Source organism: Siniperca chuatsi, linkage group LG12, assembly GCF_020085105.1.
Source record: "Siniperca chuatsi isolate FFG_IHB_CAS linkage group LG12, ASM2008510v1, whole genome shotgun sequence".
Classification (NCBI taxonomy): domain Eukaryota; kingdom Metazoa; phylum Chordata; class Actinopteri; order Centrarchiformes; family Sinipercidae; genus Siniperca; species Siniperca chuatsi.
In genome coordinates, this window is record NC_058053.1 from 22,802,349 (window position 1) to 22,823,315 (window position 20,967).

Genomic DNA, 20,967 nt, shown 5'->3' on the forward strand with positions numbered 1-20,967 from the left:
CATTTATATAATTAAACGGAACATAATTACCTCTCCTTTTCCCTGTACACATCACCAACTGCACATGATGAATGAGCCATTACCCAGAAGACATGATTTATTCATGGAACTTGGCCTTTTTATAGTTTCTGCTCTTTACTTTTCAAAAGATGCAGTGGGAATCCTTTAAATGGCAGTGTTATTCTGGTGGCAAGGTGCAGGCAAAAACTTCTCTTTAATTAAATGTTCAAGGCAGGACACCACAGGCCATTCTCCAGGATGCCACCAGGATATATACACAATGTAAAGGCTTTCTGCAGACCTGCAGTGGGATTGTCTGAAAACCGTGCAGCTGGCAGCACTGTCTGGTGAGGATGACAGGAAGTTTTATCATCTGTTGTTTGTCCCAGTTAATTTGCTGAAATAAAGCTGGCCTGTTTTATTTTTAAGTGAAGAATGCAGCACTAAATCAGTAGAAAGTGTTGGGCTACAAATGTACATAAAATGCTATAAATATATACTTTATATATTAAAATATGTTCTTTTAAAAACTTTTACCAGTCATCATCATCATCATGGAATCATTTTAATATTCATCCCATTCTGCTCATGTTTTTTAAGGATTTTGTTTGGATTATATTTTTAATCTAGCCTACAGTATTTGTAGTGGCACACTATTCTGTCAGTATTTTATGAGGGTTGTTGTGGTTTTTTTATACCATGAAGAGAATGAATTTGCCTGAACTCCAGCCAAATGCCAGGTCATGATGTTAGTTTATGCTGCCTTCAAATGCTCCTTGTAAAGTCCACATTCCAAGATCAGAGATGTCCCAAACGTCTGCACATATTTCTTGCTTATTACAATATTTACCATGAGTTGCATAACAAAAAAAGAGAACAACACAGATAAGAAAAGGAAGCAAAGATACACGAGAAAGCATTTAGTGGCTCAACTTTAAAATTGTAACGAGTTCCTGTAGCTTCGTCATGCATACATCCAGTTGTTGTTTGAGAGAACTAATTTAACATCTTTAAATGAGAATTTATTTTCTTCAATTATTAAGAAATCCATTAGCAGGCCTAAGAGATAATGTGCATTCTGAAATACAGATTACAGTGCAAAGTTAGTGAAAGCAAAAAGACTTTGTAACTCATTCCTGAGCGTTCCCTAAAAAGATAACATTAAGTTTCGGGATCATTTTTATTGTAACAGAATAAACATTTATCATCACTTCCCCAAAAACTGAAATCATGCTTTTTTATTTTACATGACTCCTCTTTTATTTTGTGATACAGACTTATTTGGTAACAACCACACAGTTATGTTCTAGTCAGTCTCTTAATAAAACAGCTGTAACAGCTGTGAATATGTCTGATGTGCTTATTGCTTCTGAAGTCAAGTCCATCTAAAAGGAGAGTATTGATGACCAATTAGCCTGTTAACATACACAGAACTGTGTGCAGTGAAATGCTTAGTTGCTGTGTAGCCTATAGTGCAAGTAATGATAAAATCTATAAAAATACAAAGACAGAACATAGAAAAACAAGGATTAAAAACAATGTAGGCCTATACAGTATTAGTGGAACACAAGTAGCCTAAGTAGTTATAAAGTGAATATGGAGCATGGGATGTGAAATATGAAGCAATATTGGCTATGAGAATGTGGAAGAAAATGAGAAAATAGACAAAATAGAGGCGTGTGTAAAATGTAATTTATAGTATAGGCCTATATATGTAGGCCTAGGCTATTTATGTCTAACTATATATGCTAAACATGTATCAATGAATATGTTCAAATATATTCTCACCTATACAATTCATTTAGATTACTACATTTCACTCAGACGAAGTGATGCGTTGATGGCTACTTCTTGCGAAAATACAATGATTTTCCTATAGTCAAGTTGCAATGCTGAAGTTCAGAATTTCTGCGTTGTCCTTGAACGCAGCGCTACAGCCCTGTGTGATGGGAGTGGAGGGGGAGGGTCGGTATCTGCGGTCGCACTGATACACGGGCTTCATCTGTGCAGACCCTCCGCAGAGTGGGACACATCTTCAGAGCCGAGCGGCCGCTACCGGTGTCTTCTCTTCTGTTGTCGTGAAGCGGAACCGGAGCAAAGCTGGAGCCGGCGGTCCACTGTCCGCCACCGGAGCAGCAGCAGTTCCAGTGGAGCGGCACGGAGCGGCAGCCTCCGCCCTGGACAGATGAACTGGCTGAGATGTCCCGACACATCTACACCCGACACGGGATAGGAGACGGGCTGCAGAAGCCCGTGTTTCAGGTAAGAAAAATCGCGTGAAATCACCGAGGCTCTTCTTTTTCTTCTCTTGTCTTATCCTCTCTTATAGTTATTTTAATGAATTAAAAGAACGGATACAAATATCCCACACAAATATGAATAATAATAATAATAATATTGATAGGAAAAAATATATTATAGGAGTACCTATAATATATACACTCCTAATATGACAGCAACATTGAAAATAGATTTTTCTCTCCACAGACACACTAAAGCCATTATTCTGCTCTGTGTTTAACTGAAGCTACATTTTTCATCAGTCCTAATGAGCCCCCGAGGTGTCATTAATCAAACAGATACACGGGTCCTGCAGTATGGTGAGACTTTGATTTATTCAAAAAGAAATGAAATTGGGTTATTAATTTTTAAGCATTTTCTGATGGAACCCCTCTCATGATGCAGGAGGTGGTCCAAGTCACTTTTCCCACAGAAGAAACAGATTTTTAGCACTGTAGCAGAATTTGCTGCACAGTTGATACTGAACAGGGCTGTAATTTGTATCTCTGCTGCATCAGTACTTTTACTGTCAGTTTCCTTAAATGCATGCAGACAAATCCCCATTGAACGTTTTGCGTTTTAGACAGATAGCCTAGATAGATAGATAGATAGATAGATAGATAGATAGATAGATAGATAAACACACAGTCATTTTACATCTTGATATTGTTATATTTCAACAATATACAAATTATTCCACAAAATCCATCAAAAACTGTCAATGGATCAAATAACCACAGCTGACAGATTAAGATATATCATCTCATTGATGCAAACATCATATAAAAATCCAGTATAGACAAATATCAGACCTGCCTATTGATTTGCAGTATTGTCCACAATGGCCAATATAACAAGAAATATTAATGGGATAGTTAACCACAGTATGTAGTAGTAGTAAAAGGTATGGCAAAATCTCTGATGGTCTACAAGTTTATATCATCTCACAGAACATACAGTATATCATCACATAAGGCTGCAACTAACGATTATTTTCATTATCGATTAATCTGACAATTATTTTCTCGATTAACCGTAATCGTTCAGTCTGTGAAATGTCAAGAAAGAGTAAAAGATGCCCATCACAATTTCTGAGAACGCAAGGTGACATCTTCAAATGCCAAAGGTATTTCATTTACTGTCACATATGACAAAGAATAAACAGCAAATTCTCACATTTGCGAAGCTGGAACAAGCAAATGTCTGGCATTATTGTTGACTGAAATGATTACTCAATTATCAAAATATTTGCCGATTAACAATTACAATAAAATAAAATCTGAAAAGTGCAAGAGAACTCAGACAGCATTGGAAGGACTAACAACAGATAAATTAGTGATATAATGAATGCTGATGATTGTAGAGCTGAAACAATTAGTCAATTAATAGATTATTTGTCCACCAGAAAATTAATTGGCAACTACTGTATTATGATAATCATGATGATAAAAGTCATTTTTAAGCAGAAATGCTGAACATTACCTAGTTCCAGCTTCTCAAATGTCAGTATGTGCTGCTTTTTGTTTAAAATCATAGAAAGTGTGAACATACAGCTCCATGGCAACTGAGCAAATTCCATCCGCCGATGAGGACCCTGTGACACAGTCGAAAGCTCCAGAAAAAGCGAGTTTGTGGAACTTGAGTTGGCACTGTTTTGTCAACTGAATATCTTCGGGTTTTGGACTGTTGGTTGGAAAAAAACATTCAAATTGAGGATGTCATCTTGGGCTTTAGGAAATTGTGCCAGGCATTTTTCACAATTGTCCAGTTTTATAGAAAATAATCAGCAGATTGAGCGATAATGAAAATATTTGTTAGTTGCATCCCTAGGTGAATGGAATAAATAAATGCAGTCCAAGTCAGCAGCAGTCTTTGGAAGTTGGAAGCATCCACTTACCTCAGATGCTCTCCGAAGTCACAGGAGGACAGGATGCCACACAGTGTTAGAAAAGCTGAGAAGTCATTTATAATATTTCGCCCATCCTCTTGCATCTCAGGTGAAGTGTTACCTCACTGGATCCTCAAGCACTAAAACAAATTGGCTACGTATGAAAATGGGTCACACAGAGTGAATCTGTGCAGCTCAGCAATGCTCCTGCAAAAGAAATGTATGATGGATTTTGGTGTATGGCAGTCATTAATAAAGCAGTAAAAGACGGAGCTCATATAATCAGGTCATCACAGAGGACAAGAGGCAGCTGGAAAGAGCCAGAGCCCTGTCAACCCCGGGGGCTGAGATGCTGGTTTTAATCGGGTTGCTGGAGGGAAGGTGTCCTTGAGTTAGTTACCAGAGAATGAAGAAGAGATTTTTATTTGTATGTGTGTGTTTTGTCCTCACCAGGCTAACAGAGGGACCTACTCCAGACGCAGCCGGCTGAAGAGGTCCGACGGCAGCACGACCTCCACCAGCTTCATCCTCAGACAGGTAGGACCCTTTACCATATCAGCACGGCTCATTACCCTACCTGGAATTTATCAGATTTTAAAATCTGTGAAAATAAATGAAAATAGTGAAAATCAGAGAAATGAATGAAAAGGCCTGTCTGAAAGTAACATTTTGGCTACCATTTACAGCCCAAACATTCTGTGGTATCAATGTTTATGTGTTGTGTTATGTGTTTTTTGCTGACTTGATTCTAAATGTTACGTGCTACATGCATGTCAGCATGTAAACATCCGATTGTTTAAGCATGTATGGCAACTTAACTGTGATGTTAGCATGTTAGCCTGAGCTGAAGTTGTAGAGCCCACCAATACTGGAAATATGATCACAATGTACCAATATTTGTTTTTTGCCATAAACACATAACATAAGCAAACATTTTTATATTTTGACTTCAATTTGGTTATTTAAGAAATGTGCTGAGTGGGACATTTTACTGTTGAGAAACGTGTCAGTGCTCTCTGGTGGACAAACTATGTAATGAGACAGTGTTTCAAAGTTGCTGAAATACATCTGTGGCATTTCTCTACTGTAAGTTATTGTTTCATATTGGCTGACATATACACCGATATCATTGTAGCTGCGTTAAGCTAAACTCAGGCCATTCCAACAATATATTGGTCAAGCTATAAATACAACTGAGGCTGACAAAGTCCAGCTTCTATTGATGAAAGTACTGCAATGTGGAGCTGAGCCTGACAAGCTGGGTCTGCTGTGTCCTAAAATGACCACCATGCTAATGATAAACCTTTTTGATATTGGTAACAATATGACCTTTCTTATGGCGCCACCCGTAGGACAAACATTTTTTCTTCAGATCTTTGTATGTATTTCCCATATTTATCTTTCCTTTGTATTAGTGGCAGCATATTTGAGCTGTCCTCACCACCAGAGGACTCCATTTACTGTAAACTGCGGTACAGTTTCCTCTGGCAGCAACACAACGTTTTCATGTATTTGAACATAAAATCTGGGTGAAACTACTTTTAAAAAATCTGACTATTTTTCTGTGAAAGTCTCTGATGAGAATTATCCATTAGTCTATCAAAAACACCAAGTTTGTAACGTGTGATACCAATCCCAGCACTGACAGTGAAGGGTGAACACGTGTGGGGATTTGTTTGAAGAAACTCTTGTTGAAATTCCTCTCCATCTTTCTGAGAGACTTGAGAAAGTGAGCGGTCTGGCACCAGTGCACCACCGCTCGTTTCTGGCTTCAATCCATCAAATTGTTCATTCCAAAACTTTTGGTTTCACTCGTAAAAGTTCGATTCTAATGTCAAGTGAAAAGTGAACAAAAGGATTATGACATCAGACGATATGTTGCGAAGACAGGAGCATTTGGCCTCTGCAGTAGTTTAGGGAATCGATGACCTTGATTTGTATCAGCCTGGGAATTCAGCCTGCTCAGCTGCTTATGAGGCGTCTATCAGCCTTGTATAATATAAGGACGGAGTTAGGCAGGGCTGTTTGAATACAGTCGCTGCTGCCTCCTTTATATGTGCCACTATAAAACAAATTCAAATTGGTTTCCTGTATTAAGTCCCTTCTGTACTTCATAATACAGGAGGGAGTCACCCTAGACTTTGACATCCCGCTAACAAGTTACCAAGGGAACAGAGGCTACAGAGGCCATTCAACAACACAAGGAGATTTTGTCATTGGCTACCTTTTGTCCCAAATCCCTCTCTCTTTCTTTTTCCCTGCCTCTTTCACTTTTTCATTTCTCCATACCTGACCTCGAACTCCTCCATCGTGTGCTGGCCTGTGCTAACGCTTCGTGTGTCTCAGGAGATGCAGCGACGTCAAATCAAAACGAATGAGGTCAGAGGCTTTTTCGCGTGGACATGCTGACAAAAGCACACGACAACTTGTCAAATCTAAGAGCCGTATGTGATTTATGATAGTGTCAAGTGCTCAGATCTGGGGCTGCTGTATTTCCCATTACATGTAGGTCAGTTTGTACATGTGAGATTTTCTTTGCGTTTGCGTTCTTTGCTCAGATTTTTCGTTTAATACTATTTCAACTAAACCTGTTCAGTATAGACAATATAACTACAGAGCATAACACCAGATGATGATGGATTCTCATGAATAGTACAGTCCTTCTTGATGGCTTTGTATTTTAAATCAACTCGCCAGTGTATGCACTGTATGTATCTCCCATTAATTATTGAATACCCACTGCATGAAATTGGCATGGAGTAATTATGTGGCTCACAGGAAGGAGGAAAAACAAGATGGAATGGAAAGAAAGAACGAAACAAACAAAAAAAAAGTTAAAAGACAAAAACAAAGAACGGATAAAAAGGAGAAGAAACAAAAAAACGCAGACCGCAGTACAGAAGTAAGTAAGACAGAAGGACAGAGAAATGAACAAATAAAATCTCTTGCTCACTCCTTTTCCTCGTTACAAGCTCACAGATGTCTTTAACACCCCCGCTGTGATTTGTGTCATCACCGGTGTGATCGTCATCAGGTGAGAAAGAGGAGCAGTGGGCTCTCTTTGATTCCCTCGTGTATCCATAGTAACAGCCGCCCTTCAACAACAGGGGTCAAGCCCAGAAGGTTGATTAGCAGGAAACTGCACCTCCTCCTCCTTTTCATCAGAAAGTACAGTTTTTTTGTTTTGTTTTTTACAATAAATGCTCAAGAAGTGAAAGCTGAGAAGAATGCAGCCTTTAAATTAACTAAGTTATATCAGATTTATTCACCTTTTCCTCTTCCTCAGAACATTTCGATATCTTGCTCCTTCATTTTAGACTTAAAAACCATTTACAGTAAGTCCTGTTGATCTCAATTCTTCATCCTTATCCCAGTTCTATGATTTGAAATCTTGCTTTTATGACACATGGCAAAAGCCTGGGCAGAAGGGTTATTCATATTAATTTGTTTATTTAACTCTTGAATGCGGAATTGACTTTGAGAACAAAATTCGGTGATGTGTTGCATTCCAAGGGTGTAGTAAAACCCCTTGAAAAGTTGGTTTCAAATCGCAATTATTTCTCTGTAACATTAAATATTCTCGACTAACTAAAGAAGAATCAAAATTACAGTTTGGAATAAACATCCAAAGATATTTTTTATTAAGAGTCTAACACTCAAAAGCTCAGCTAACGTGCTCCATCAGGACTGTGTGGGTGTGGTTTGATCAGATTTGATTGACTGTGCTGGCAACATAAGCAAACAACCACACAGCTGTCATCAGATCCTGACTCAAATATTGCCGATCTCACTTCACCCACTTCAAACCAGTGAGAAGAGCACAGACAAAAGCACAAATACAGAAAATCTCTGTTTACTTTGGCAGAAAATAGTGTGATCATGTAGGAGCCCACCACTCAGAGAAATAAGCTGATCGAAAAATTATGTTGTCAGGGGCTTTAAGTGGAGTTTTCCGCAGGTTGAATTCACTGCAGAGTGACTCTTTGGGTAAAGGGAGGATGAGCATGGCAAACTGTCAGGGCCAGAGTCTGTGGCAAGTCCTCATACAGATCAGTCCATTTAAAGGAAAAGGAAGTCAAAAGGAGAAAACTATTAAAAAGAGAGGAATGTTCAAAGAGAAAAATACTTTAAGTGATTGTTTTAAAATGTCAGCGTGTTCCCCATGTTCCGTTGATTTCGCAGGAAAAGGACAGAATGTATTCAAGAAGATATGGTTGATCAGTATGAGTCACCACATGATATGCAGAGCAGATCTGTTACAGGGAGGAGCTGGTAGAAAGCTGATTCTCCCAGATGGTGTGCCAAACTTCTACATGCACTGCCCGCATGGACAGATGTTTCTCTGCGTGGTTGGTGAGCGGATGCCTGAGCAGTTTCCGGCCCAGCCTCCATGATAAGAGGATGCCAAAGCTCGGCAGATGTTTGCTTTCAGGAATAATCCAGAGCTGCAGAATTGAAGTGGCACAGAGGACCTTTGCCCTGGTCCCACATTCTTTGATATTTGTGTTTGTTGACTTAGAGAGCTAATATACAGTACTAGTGTTTCACTACGTGTTTGTATGCACATGATGGCTACCTCACATATCTTGCGTCAGGGTGTTGGTTGTGCGTGTTCTCAGAAATTAACTCTATGTGTCTGCAAGATGCAATTAATCCCATGAACGGTGGGAGGCAGTATATCAGTATGTGAAATAAGGTCAACACCAGATAAAAAAAAAAGCAACAATGGTGGAAAGTTTTTGAGAGTACCTAACAGAGCATGTGACTACTGCCGCCTTTTTCTGCCGTGGTCTGAACACTAACAATACAGTAACCTCTGGGTGTCATTGTGTTTACATTGTGCAAAAGCAGACTTTTTCAAACTAGATATTCCAGTGTTGGCCAGGCATGATTTGGCCCTCATCTGCCACCACTGTGTATAATGCTGCATCATACTCATTTGCCTTTGCACATGCGTTGGTAACAAGTAAGTATATCACGAGCCTGAAAAAGACCAGAGAAGAAGAGTCAGGTGGGGAAGCTAGGCAAGAACTTATTGAAATCTATCTCTGTTGACAACATGAAAAGAAAAGACAGAAACACAACAATTTCAATAACTGACCTAAGACAGTTTATACCTCTCAGTGTTCACAGGTAAAGCGTGTAAAGTCATGCAAAATGGAGGACTGCTACGACCATGGACATCAGGTTTTATGTGTGCAACATATGTGTTCATTCTTAATGACACAGAGACATCATATGATTTAGGTTAGCCAGGTAGGGCATATGATCGACACTAGGGCAACTAGTTTAACAGAGTTACAACAGTTGTCAGATACAGTCATGTCGACGTCAAAAAGTTTAGAGGGAAAGGGGGTTTCAGACATTGCAAGTGCTTATTTTGAGCCCTTTGTTTCCCCAACAAGGTTCATTGATTGAAAATATATAAAAAGACTGCAGTTTTTAAAGGCAGTAAATACATACAACATGTTTTGTTAGAACTACAAAATACTGTATGCACATCACGTTCTCATGAGAACCCATCTTTGTTTGCAATGCAAGTTGCAAATTGAATGCTTTACAGTAATACATTCTGCACAGGCTGTTAAATGTTTTAATAATAATAATCTTGTCAGCTGAGACCAAAAAATTACTTTTTAGTTGTAGCAGAAATGCAGCTGTGACCCAAAGACCTCATCACTGCCTCTTTTAAAAAGTCTGAATTGAAGTCTTAGCCCATACGTATGAATGTAAAGCCTGCTGCAGATTTGAATAAAGTCTCATTTTGGGATGGCAAAGCTTATAATGCCACAGCTTTCTCCCAGAAATTAAATTTAATTTCTGCATCACAATACAGTAGACAGAGACATCCCTTTAACTGAATTTTTCATCTTGCAGCCTGCAAAGTGATAAGGAAGGGGCTTCTTCGCACTGCCAATCCCTCTTATGTAGGTCACATGGCTCAACTCAGCAGCCTTTATTTCGTGAATTACTTGATCGGGCCCGGCCACTGCTGTCATGGCTCACGCTGGCACCATGCGCTAGTCTGCCATTACCTCTTAAGTAAATCTGTAACCCCTGGAGCCCCCCCAACAACCCTTATGGAGAAAAGAGCAAATTTGAGTTTCCATACTGCTAAGCTGTGTTGGCTATCACTGCTTCCCAAGTCTTTCCTCACCTGTGTATGCTACTGAAAGCTACAACAATAACACAACAAAATAAATACAACCCACTCATGCACACAAACTTGGGCTGCAACTAATGATTATTTTCATTATCCATTAATGGATTTTTTAAATTAGATTTAGTGCTAAACGAGAAAATATAGAAAAGGTGAAAAATGTCTGTCATATCACACACTTATCAAACATAAGTGCTTGTTTTGTCTGACCAACAGTCCAAAACAAATGAATCGATTATCAGAATTGTTGTCAATTCATTTTCTTTTGATCGAGAAATTGATTGTTTCAGCACTACTTACACTCCTGTACTTGTGAAGACTTACATTCGTCCCCTTGTGACTTGCTATAACCTTAATGATAACCACAACATTAAACCTAGTCGTGATTCCAACCCTAACCCTAAAACCAAGTCTTAATCATAAAATCAATGTTTAAACCAGCGTTTGTCCCCACAAAATGATGAATACATAGAACAGTCACACACACACAATCACACAGAAACACATTTTTGTGCTCTGGTTCCCTGAGGTCTAAGCTGAATGTCACAGGGCATTTTGTGTGCTCTCTAATGACATTAAAGCTAAGTATCTTCAACTATGTGTCAAACTAAATGCTGAGTGGTCTGTTCTTTGTTTAGTTTGGCCTGATGATTGTGTATTTACTCTTGATGCATTCATGTTGATGGTGTTACACTTTGTACTGGTAACAAATTCCAACAGCATAGCTATGTGGTGATTTGAATTGAATGATCCTGCCAAACTGTCAGCAAAACCCCTCTCTGTCTTCAAAAATCACTTGAAGACCTATCTCCTCCGAGAGTACTTACTCACCTAATATGTTCTTTCTCTCTATATATAACTTCCCCCTTCTTTATCTAGCTCTCTCCCAAAAAAAAACAAAAACCCTAATGTGTTACTTTATGCACCTGCAGACTTGTGGCACTTGTGTCAGGTGGAACATGCAACTGAGTGTAGCAGCGCTTAATGTTAAAGGCTTTTCCTTGATCTACTGTGGCTGACTTTAGTAGGCCTGAGAGGGCTGAGGGCTGCTGGGACACAGGTCAGTGTCTGATGAAAAAGTACCACCAAGTAGCTCTTTGATGTGTCACCTCTGTTCCTCTACTAGAATATCGGATAGATGATTATGAAGCCATTAGGTGTTTTGAGAGGTGCTTGTTAAGAGGAAGAAAAAAGAAAACTGTGGCAGGTTTGATGAAGATGCATCATCTGATAGGAGCAGGTGCGTCTGCTGTAACACGGTTTGTCAGGAGGGGGCGCTGTTGCTCTACTTTGTCAAAGAAGCAGCTTAGACTCAGAACAAAAAATAGTCTCTTGTAGTTTCAAGTGGATTTGATAATTAAACAAAATAGATGTGAAATTAATGTAATTAATTATTTCTTTATTGATTTATTGGTGTATTTAACAGGGTCAATGGATGTGGAATGGAATGAAATGTTTTACCTGTATTCCCCACACAGGAGTTGCATAGCTTAAATTGTAGAAATAGTATATGAACATGCAGGGAAATAATACATATTAGTATAATACTAATATTATATTTACATCTAGACAGCTTTTACAGCATTTTGGTTTTATTAGAATATTTTGCTTTTGATTAAGTTCTGTCATCGTGTTTCTCTTTTTTGAATGTTTTTAATCTATTTAATTTAATTTTAGAGTGTGAAGGTTCATCCTTGACTTTGGGAACACATGTACTGTGATAAAAATGATATCTCAAAGTTTACTTAATTAGCGATTACCGAAACTTTCAGCTGTATCCCACGGACTTCTTCAGCTTAATGAACAGCTCAGCGAACAGATCACTAAGAGCCTTGGTCAGGATTTGTAAAATGAAAAAATGAGCAGATATTTCTCATTAGGACAGAAGGAATAGCTTAAACATTCATTCATTATTCTGTGAATGCTTTCGACAGGGACAGTGCTCGTAAAAGGTGACAAACTCAGACTTAAACTCTATTTCTCTTCTTGACTGATTTCCTATATGATCAGTTTCCCTGAAACAGACATTTATAGATTGATTTTATGGCCCCAGTGCGTTCACAAAGCTTTAAATGCATGATTAACACTTGTTGTAACAGAGCAGCGGCTCAGTAGCGTCAGGTCTGCCTCCAGTTTAAGGTATCATACCTCAGCTGTTCACCTTTGCTGCGATTCTGAGTGTGTAAATTATATGTCAGTCTTTGCAAATGGGTGTTTAGGTTAAGAGATTACCTCAAACACACACATACATGTACAGATTACAGAGTTTGCTGGTTAACACCGCTCTCAGGCTGCAGATCGCCCTCTCTGCCTCTTCCTTATTCAGTATTATATTCAGTATATTGACTGGAGCCTCCACCAGCCAATCGGCTCACTACATCCCACCTCTGTCATCAGCCAGTGTTGGAGGAAGGGATTGGCTTGTGTGAGCTGAGCTTGGAAGGCAGATGAAATGCCAGGTCTAAGCCGCCTCTGGGGACAACCAGGCTGCCTTATAATGGGAACCAACACTCGCTCGGCTCGGGGGCAATAACATCCAGTTCAGCATCAGGGAAATACAGGGCTCCACCTCTTTTTTTCCATCTGCTGCTCTGGTGTGGTCTGATTGCTCTGTGGTCTACCTTCAATGTGGAGAAAGAGACTGCTGGTGGGCTCTGTCACTCCCCTGTCCTCATCATCCATCCTCTCTGGAACAGGTTGATCATTTACTGTTTCTGTCTTATTTTGCGCCGAAGAGCTGCTTTTTGGAATCTCACTCCATGTACGATAACTTGTACCTACATGGATTTGAAGACTCGGAGGCGGTGAGTGGAGGGGCGTATGACACTTGTAAACCATGCTTCTCTTTTGTGTCGTAGCGGGTTGATCCCTTCATAAACACCCACAGAATGCGTTGAGACTTGAGTGGGCTGAGCGTGCACTCTTCTCGGGGGAGTTAGGAGAGGTTGGGGGAAGGGTGTGCACAAGTGTGTGTGTCGGCATGTGTGTATTTGAAAGAGCGTGTGTCTCCTCAGTCAACCTACTGTACAGTTTTCTCACTGATACTGCCAGCCAGATGACTGTTCTCCTCCTGTCTGGACTGAGCGTCTGCAGATCTGAGCAGTATTTCTTTACCATCTCTCCGTATGGATGAATGGCCAGTATGCATGCTGTAAAGCTCTGTTTATGAGCATTGTGGGTATTTGTATGTGAGCATGTCTACTGTATGTGATCTTGTCTTCCTTTGTGACTTCATTTGTATTTTTCTCACTTGTCTGTCTGTCTCTTCCTTCATCGATCCCCACTATACTTCATCAAGGTTTACTGAAAAGACCAACAGCTATGATCATAATGATCACACACAATAGCCATCTGTATCATACTGATGTGCTGTTGCATCCACCTGCGACGTCGTTCGCGCAAGACGGGAATGCATGCATGATAAAGAAACGTCACATTCCCTTGTCATTAAGTATAGTTTCTCATCTTTTCCACACACAGGTGATTGTACACACAGATAGACCTACCTACTGCCTTTGATACAGAGAGGCCAACATTATTGTTGATGGGCAGAGTGGGCATTCATGGGATACGAACGTGTCAGAGTAGCGGAAAAATGCTTACAAAGGCAATAAATGTAGGAGCTGCTGCTGGGTGGAGGGGAGGAGGGAATCCCACTGAGCCAGAATCTGTCAAGACCTTTCTGTAACTCCTCCTGACATCCTGGCTGCCTCTGGAAGATTAAAGGTGGAGGGAATTTTTCACACATTCTGTCCTATCCACAGTATTAGCAAGGGCCTATATATGATTGTTCAACATCTCAGTTCAAAACCATGGGCATTATTTAATAGAACTGTATGTGTGTGTGTTTGTGTGCACGTGAATACACACACACATATTGGGGGTGATGAAATGTTCATGATAGTGTGCACATGCAAACAGAGCAGAATTTGCAGTTAAACTGAACTCATTCACCAGCTCCCAGATCTCCATACATTTTCTCTCACACCCTTCTTCTTCTGTTGTATCTGAACCCTTTCTTCTGGTTTTAGGCTTTCCATCAGATTTTGGAACCTAGCTGCAGGGGTTTGCTCCCATTCAGCCACAACACTGATGTTGGGCGATAAAGCCTGGTTCACAGTGGGTGTTCCAGTTCTTCCCATAGGTGTTGGATGGGGTTGAGGTCAGGGCTCTGTGTAGGGCAGTTTAGTTATTCCATACCAAACTGAAAAAAACACGTCTTTATTGACTTGGCTTTGTGCACTTGGGCATTTCATGTTAAAACAGGAAAGCCCAAACCAAGACAAACAGCCCCAGAACAAGTCGACATGTAGCCAGGGGTGTCCACATACTTTTGGCCAGATAGATGTTCAGAAGTGGGAGGAGTCGCTGGTTTACTGGCTGGATTTTTTACCACTCCAAAAACATTTGAAATAGTTTTCAGTGATATCCTCAATATTTCTCATAGAAGCTGAGTATTCTCTTGGATAATTGAACAGTGCTATTGGTTTATGTCATGGCCAACTTTGGATCTGAGATATCATGTTAAGCCATCATTGATATGGTGCTTAAGATGCCACGCCAACCTGAGGCACAAATCAGAGCTGTAACAAATTCAGAACACTTCATTGTTACAATTGGGAAGAAACACTTTTACCATGGCTGCTGAATTCATCCAACATTGACCCAGAATCTGAAAGTGAACTGATTTAAACTGCTGAGTGTTTTATAAGGTTTCTAAAAGGGACGGTGTAGTCCCTCATTCGTCCAGGAGTGTTCTAACGTAGAAAAGGTTTCAGTCGTAGTCATCTGGACAAGACATTTCCATCCGGACCATCCGGAAGTCATTCTCAATTGAGAATGACTTCCGGATGGGAGCCGAAACGTCTTGATTCTGAAAACAGTGTCCAGATGACTACGACTGAAACCTTTTCTACGTTTCTAAAAGGTTTTGGCCATTTGGGGGCAGTGGAAACAAGTTGTGAGCACAACATTGACATATCATCACCTTTAAGTTGGTATGGCAACTTGTTAGCAAACAGTTGCTTATTTATACATTCAGCAGTTACGGATCAACATTAGCATTCATTTGGAGTCGTGTTTCTGTCCACCTGTTGAATATAAGTCCAATGTTCACTCTCTTTTAGCTCTGTTTTTGGTCTCTACCAACTCCTGAGGGAAATATCTGGCTCTTTAGCTGCTAAGTGCTCCACTGTGTTCAGTATCTAGTTGCTAACTGTGTCTGCTGTTTGGTGCTGAGCAGGTAGTGTACAGTGGGTTTTTAGAGCGTTTACCCTGAAAACAGCTGCCTGCTGCGGCTGGAAATGACGCTCGGAGAGCGGTGAGAGTGAACCAAAACAGTGAAGTTGTGGACCGGACAGCTGAACAATGAGCTGGAACTCGTTATAGAGCTCCTTAAAGCTGAGGAGAGCGGCAGATTCAGCTGATAATTCTCTAGGTTCACTACAAGTGACCCCTTTCACATATTTCGTCATTTGATTTTGTTATTATAAAAATACTGATTATAGTTGCTTTAATCTTCAGCTTCAGTTTGCTGTTAGCGGCGCATGCAACTGAAGTTTAAACTCAGTGAGTGGGTTTTATTTTGTACCAAAATGTTGGGAGTGGACTTATCTCTTTATGTTTTTATGTCCAAACGCTTGTACTTTTGATTTTTTTATCGAAGAACCAGATATTTTCTAGAACAGTTCATCTTTTGTACTGATGATATAACCAGGAGAGTTTCATTTTTGTCCTGAGCCTAGAAGTGCTCTGTCAGTCACCTAACAATGTCTATGCCCAAAATGGGGGGCAGGGTTTTTACTGACAGAGCCCTGGATGCTCAAAATAACTGCTCCCACCTCAGACTGTTCAGGACATGGATTCTCTGTAAAATCCTAATCCTGTCTCAAGGAGACTGTCTCATGCCCCCTATTAAGATACTGCATAAATGGATCCATTCGTTATTTCATTACTACAAATTCAGCAACAGGTTCCATTTAATTTTTTGGATTGACTTTATCAGTGACTCCACTGACTGCTTTCTGTCGACACAGCAGGTGTGTGGGTCTTCTTTGGTCCACTGTCACGGATTCCATTAAATCCAAACTTATAAAACTGCTTCATAAACAGTCACTGCTGCTGTGTTCCACGCTGTACCATGTTTAGGGCGGTGTTGGCAGCACTACAGAAGACATCTTTGGGGCTCTTACTGTCTTTGTGGTTTGCTATCAGCACTTGTGGGTGTCTGGATTTTTCGGAAGTGAGACTTTGTCCAGGGACTTCTAAGGTGACAGGCAGGGAAACTTAATGCATTTGTTGCATCCTCAACCCGTAATGACCTGCAGGCTCTCTTGTCTGACTCAGTTCCAGCTGATTTTCCTTGAATGTGTTATAAGCTACTCAGGGACATTGTTTGGCACTCTATATGAATGTAATGTTTTCTGATAGCCATACAGTACATGCCCATGCCACCCACCAGATTGTAGATTTTTGATTGCGAATGCCTGTTCTTTCCAGTGCAGCGATGCTTCGTGTTCATGCAACTGCACGCTTTCTCAGCCACTGAGAGTTTGCACCAGAAATGTTAGTCAAGTCAAATCACCATGTAGAGCATGTTTGAAAAACAACAAAAGATTTCAGAGCGTTAAGTGCGCTGCTCAAGAGCACTTTGAAATGAGCTGTTAACGTGATGCTCCATCACTTTCCCCACCAATATTTTCACAATTGTCTTAACAGAATTTAGGTATCTTGTGCTTATTCTTATTTCCATTTTGGGGGCGTGGACCAATTATTGGTTCAGTTAAAGCAAAGTTAAACTCAGATGTTATTGCTGAATATTTCCATTTTAATAATTGCATTACAGAACAACTTGCCCTACAGATTTGCACATATATACTGTGTTGTTTAATGTATGACTCACCTTTACAAAAGCTATTATGTAAAATACAAAGCCTAGTAATCCCGCTGCAGGGGCTGATTAGTAATTGTACTTTTTCAAGGATGTGGAAGGAGTGTTCTTTGAGTCTGAAGACAACATTGTGTACATCAAAACTTAAGCCCTTTAAACTTTATGAATAAAGTAATATAAGTGAATAATGAGCTCCAGTCCCTTATTTGGGCTCAGTTGTTTTAAAGCGAGCCTAGAAGTATTTTTCCACTTCTCCAACCATGTTGGTGGTGGACATAATGAAGAGAGAATGCTTTTAGCCTTTTAGCCTGGGTCTGATAAGCGTGGGGGGTCAGGGGAGGAAGAAGGATGGAGATGGGAAAACAGACTGAGCTTTGGCGTCTGAACAGATAAGGCTTGAGTGTGGCACGATGGACTCAAGACTGGCCACTTGACACTCCTAGATAACAACCTCATAAACAACTCATTGTCTGTGTGTGTGTGTGTGTGTGTGTGTGTGTGTAGAGACAGGAGACAGAAAGAGATGAGGGGAAGAGGTTGGTTGGCAGAGTTGTTGGTTGTGTCTGTGCACACTCTCTGTCCTTTCCAGTAAAATGAGCTGAATGACATCATCTTTGTCATTCGTGCCTTAACAGTTTCAGGAATGTAAAGTGGAAAATGTGAGGATCATTAATTAAATTGCCATATTTGCACAGTGGTTTGCCTTTTGTCTACTTCATGATTTTAAAGAAGTCAATAGAATCAAATTTAGTCTTGTCTTACAATACGAAGATATCTTACAGAAACTACAACACATTTACATTTTTACTGGAGTTCTCGTATGTGTATATACTGTAAGAGTATACATGTTTATCTGCACCTGTCATGAGAATTTGGTTGAACATACACAATTTGTTTAAGAGTTATGGCAGTTAATGTCAAATAGGCCACACCAAGAAGAATATGGTAACCAATTAGAAAAAAAGTATACTTTTGACGGACTCATCCAAATACTGTATGTACCAAATATGGTAAAATTGGATTAAAATGTAGAGGAGTGTGTTGGAAAATGTGTTTTTGAAAACGGGCAAACCATCTGTTTAGATATAAATTAGCCTCAACTGATAGATATGTCTTGAAGCAAATTTCACTCAAATCTGTGGGGTAGTTTTTGAGATCAGTGCTGAAATGATTATTGCTAAAATTAGTTAGTAAATTGAATATCTTTGTGTTTTTGACTGTTGGTCAAACAGAAGAAGCTATTTGAAGATGTCACCTTGGGCTCTGGATACTTTTTTGCTATTTTTTCATATTTTATAAACTAATCAATTAATTGATCAATCAAAAAATAATGGAACATTTTTAATGAACATAATCATTAGTAGCATAACTAACAAACAAGCAATAATACAGGATGGAAATCCAAACCTCCCCATCTGAGGTAAAAATGTATCTTCTGTTTCATTCATTATTCTGAATTGTGAAACATAAAGCAGGTGCCTGTCTGTAGCGGCCAGTGGACTGGACTGAGAAATTTTCATTTCTCTCCAGTCCTCCAGTTATAGATTTCATTTGTAATGAGACAGTAAATAACAGTTATTTGTATCAAGGAAAGACTCCCATGGCTCTGAATGGATCATTAGCAGAGGCGCCTAGAAGCCCTGGACAAAGGCATTAATCCTTTCCGTCCAGCCTGGCAGGTTGATTTCAAAGACTTACTGCAGTACAAATCCTCTGTTGCACATTTTGCCATTTATATTCATTAAATTATTAATATGCAATTGTAGTATTTTTTTCACTGAAGCCATGTAGTAGGCTTTCAACAATGCTTCCACATTCAGGACAAGAACAAGTCTTCTTATCCTGTTCAACTAGGAAAAGATTGAAAGGATTACTCCACAATAATAAATTGACTGTATGTCACTGCCATCAGTCAAACATGTAATTTACTCACTATCGGCAGGCCTACAGGCCACATCTATATAGTGAGACTACTATTTACCATGTCATAATGATAATACAGAGTTTACCTCTGTCTCTTTCATTGTGGCATGTAAACAGCTGATCGCAACAGAGAATGCAATCATGCAAAACATCTGTTCTGCTGTGAAAGTGGCTGAGGATGGTAATTGGATGAGGTGGTTGTGGAAAAAGGAGCCGCTATTGCTGGAAAAGAAATAGAACAGGGCAGAATTTAAAGCAATACATCATCCCTTAGTTCTGATGTCAAGCAGCCCTTTGTAAGCATGTTTCCTGCTCCCATGAGCTTTACCCCATTGTGTGTGTGCACGTGTACTTATACATGCACTGTATACAGTTTTTACAGCTGCTTCCACATATTTTGAAATTATACTCCTTTTAACTTTCATTGATCACATATTTCGAGTTATTTTATCAGGTTTTCTACAAAGGCTAGATAGTTAGGGGTTCGAGCCCCAAAAGGGCTGAAACTCTTCTATGTTTGCGCCGGTTTATTATTATTATTTGTTGTCTGTTGCTTCGGCTCAAATTGCTGTGAGCTGGAATGAGCTAGAAACACGAAACTTGGCCAAGTAACTGGAAATGATGTGCATGTGCTTCCACAGAAATATGAGCCCCATCGGCCACATGGTGGTGCTGTAATTAAGGCCCAAAAATGCAATTTTGAACAGGCCACGCCCCTCACACCGTAAGTCCGAATGACTTGAAATTTCTCTCACAAGTCCAGTTCAATGTGCTCTACAAACAAGCCTCTTGGACCACTAAGTCTGCTTAACTAGATTTTCTGCCATTTTGAATGTTTTGAGAAACACATTTTTGACATCTCCTCCTAAACCGTAGGTCTGATTGCTACCAAATTTTCAGTGGATCATCATTGGATGGAGCTTATCAGAAGTTGTATAAAGCTTGTTGTTGTCTTATTTAGTTTTCAAGATATTGAACAATGAACTTCAACAGGGGTGTGGCTCAGCACATAAATAGACCAAAGTCTACAACCTTGATCACAGATCAAGGTTGTAGACAAAGATCTGTTTTGGATTTTTTTTTACTTGCTTCATTAATTAATATTTATGTGAGAAATGTTCATGATCACAGTTCCTCATAAAGATTCTATTAGCTTTTTAAAGAGCCACTCGCTTGCTCGCAAAATCTCACATTTTCTGCTCTTATTAAAGAGGCTCTGTTTCTAACACGGCATATCTGTCCGTACTGTCCATCCCTGCCCTCTGTGGATGGATGCTGTTAATGGGTTGTGTTGAACAGAGTATGTGGCAGCATCCATGGGGCCAACAGACTGTGCCATCATCTGTTAGGTAAACATTTGTGCTGGGGGCCAGTTTTGCACCCCATTTGGCTGAGTCTGCAGGACTCCAAATGTCCACCAGCTGGCTGTCCAGCAAAATCGAAAGCAGATCCACCCGACCTGAGGAGCTGGAGATGTAACAGCACAGAGCATCTCCACGTTTGAATTAGCAGTTCATAAATATAGATGATTTATTTGGGTTTGTGAATGACTTTAAAGATGGCCTCTTACACAAATACCCATCAACAGTGATTTATTGTAGTATATAAAGCTATATGTATATACATACATACATAACCATATACATAAAAATCTATACTAAGCATTCAGTGCTGACGTTGGTTATTTGACAGTTTTCGGTACTACAGACACAATTCAGTCAGTATTTTAAAAAATGATTAAGGTTTGATCTAATTTTTAAAAATATATCATCACTACTATTGACAAATTCTCAAAACAGCATAGAAAAATGAAGAACTTTCCCTAAT

The 20,967-nt window shown here is 39.7% G+C and overlaps 1 protein-coding gene across 5 annotated transcripts in view; it reads left to right on the forward strand.

Annotated features, from left to right (window-relative positions):
* The first annotated feature begins 1,965 nt into the window (after positions 1 to 1,965).
* cacnb4a (calcium channel, voltage-dependent, beta 4a subunit) overlaps positions 1,966 to 20,967 on the forward strand; it is a 36,997-nt gene continuing 17,995 nt past the window's right edge. For 2 of the 5 annotated variants that reach the window (XR_006380044.1, XM_044215765.1), the window contains exons 1-2: positions 1,967 to 2,262; positions 4,622 to 4,705. Coding sequence is in view for 4 of the 5 variants with exons in the window: in XM_044215765.1 (XP_044071700.1) it covers positions 2,200 to 2,262; positions 4,622 to 4,705 (147 nt within the window). In the remaining variant the exon portion in view is untranslated. Of the gene's footprint in view, positions 2,263 to 4,621; positions 4,706 to 12,747; positions 13,133 to 20,967 lie in introns of those variants that run through there. The other 3 variants (XM_044215766.1, XM_044215768.1, XM_044215767.1) reach the window with 3 other exon arrangements.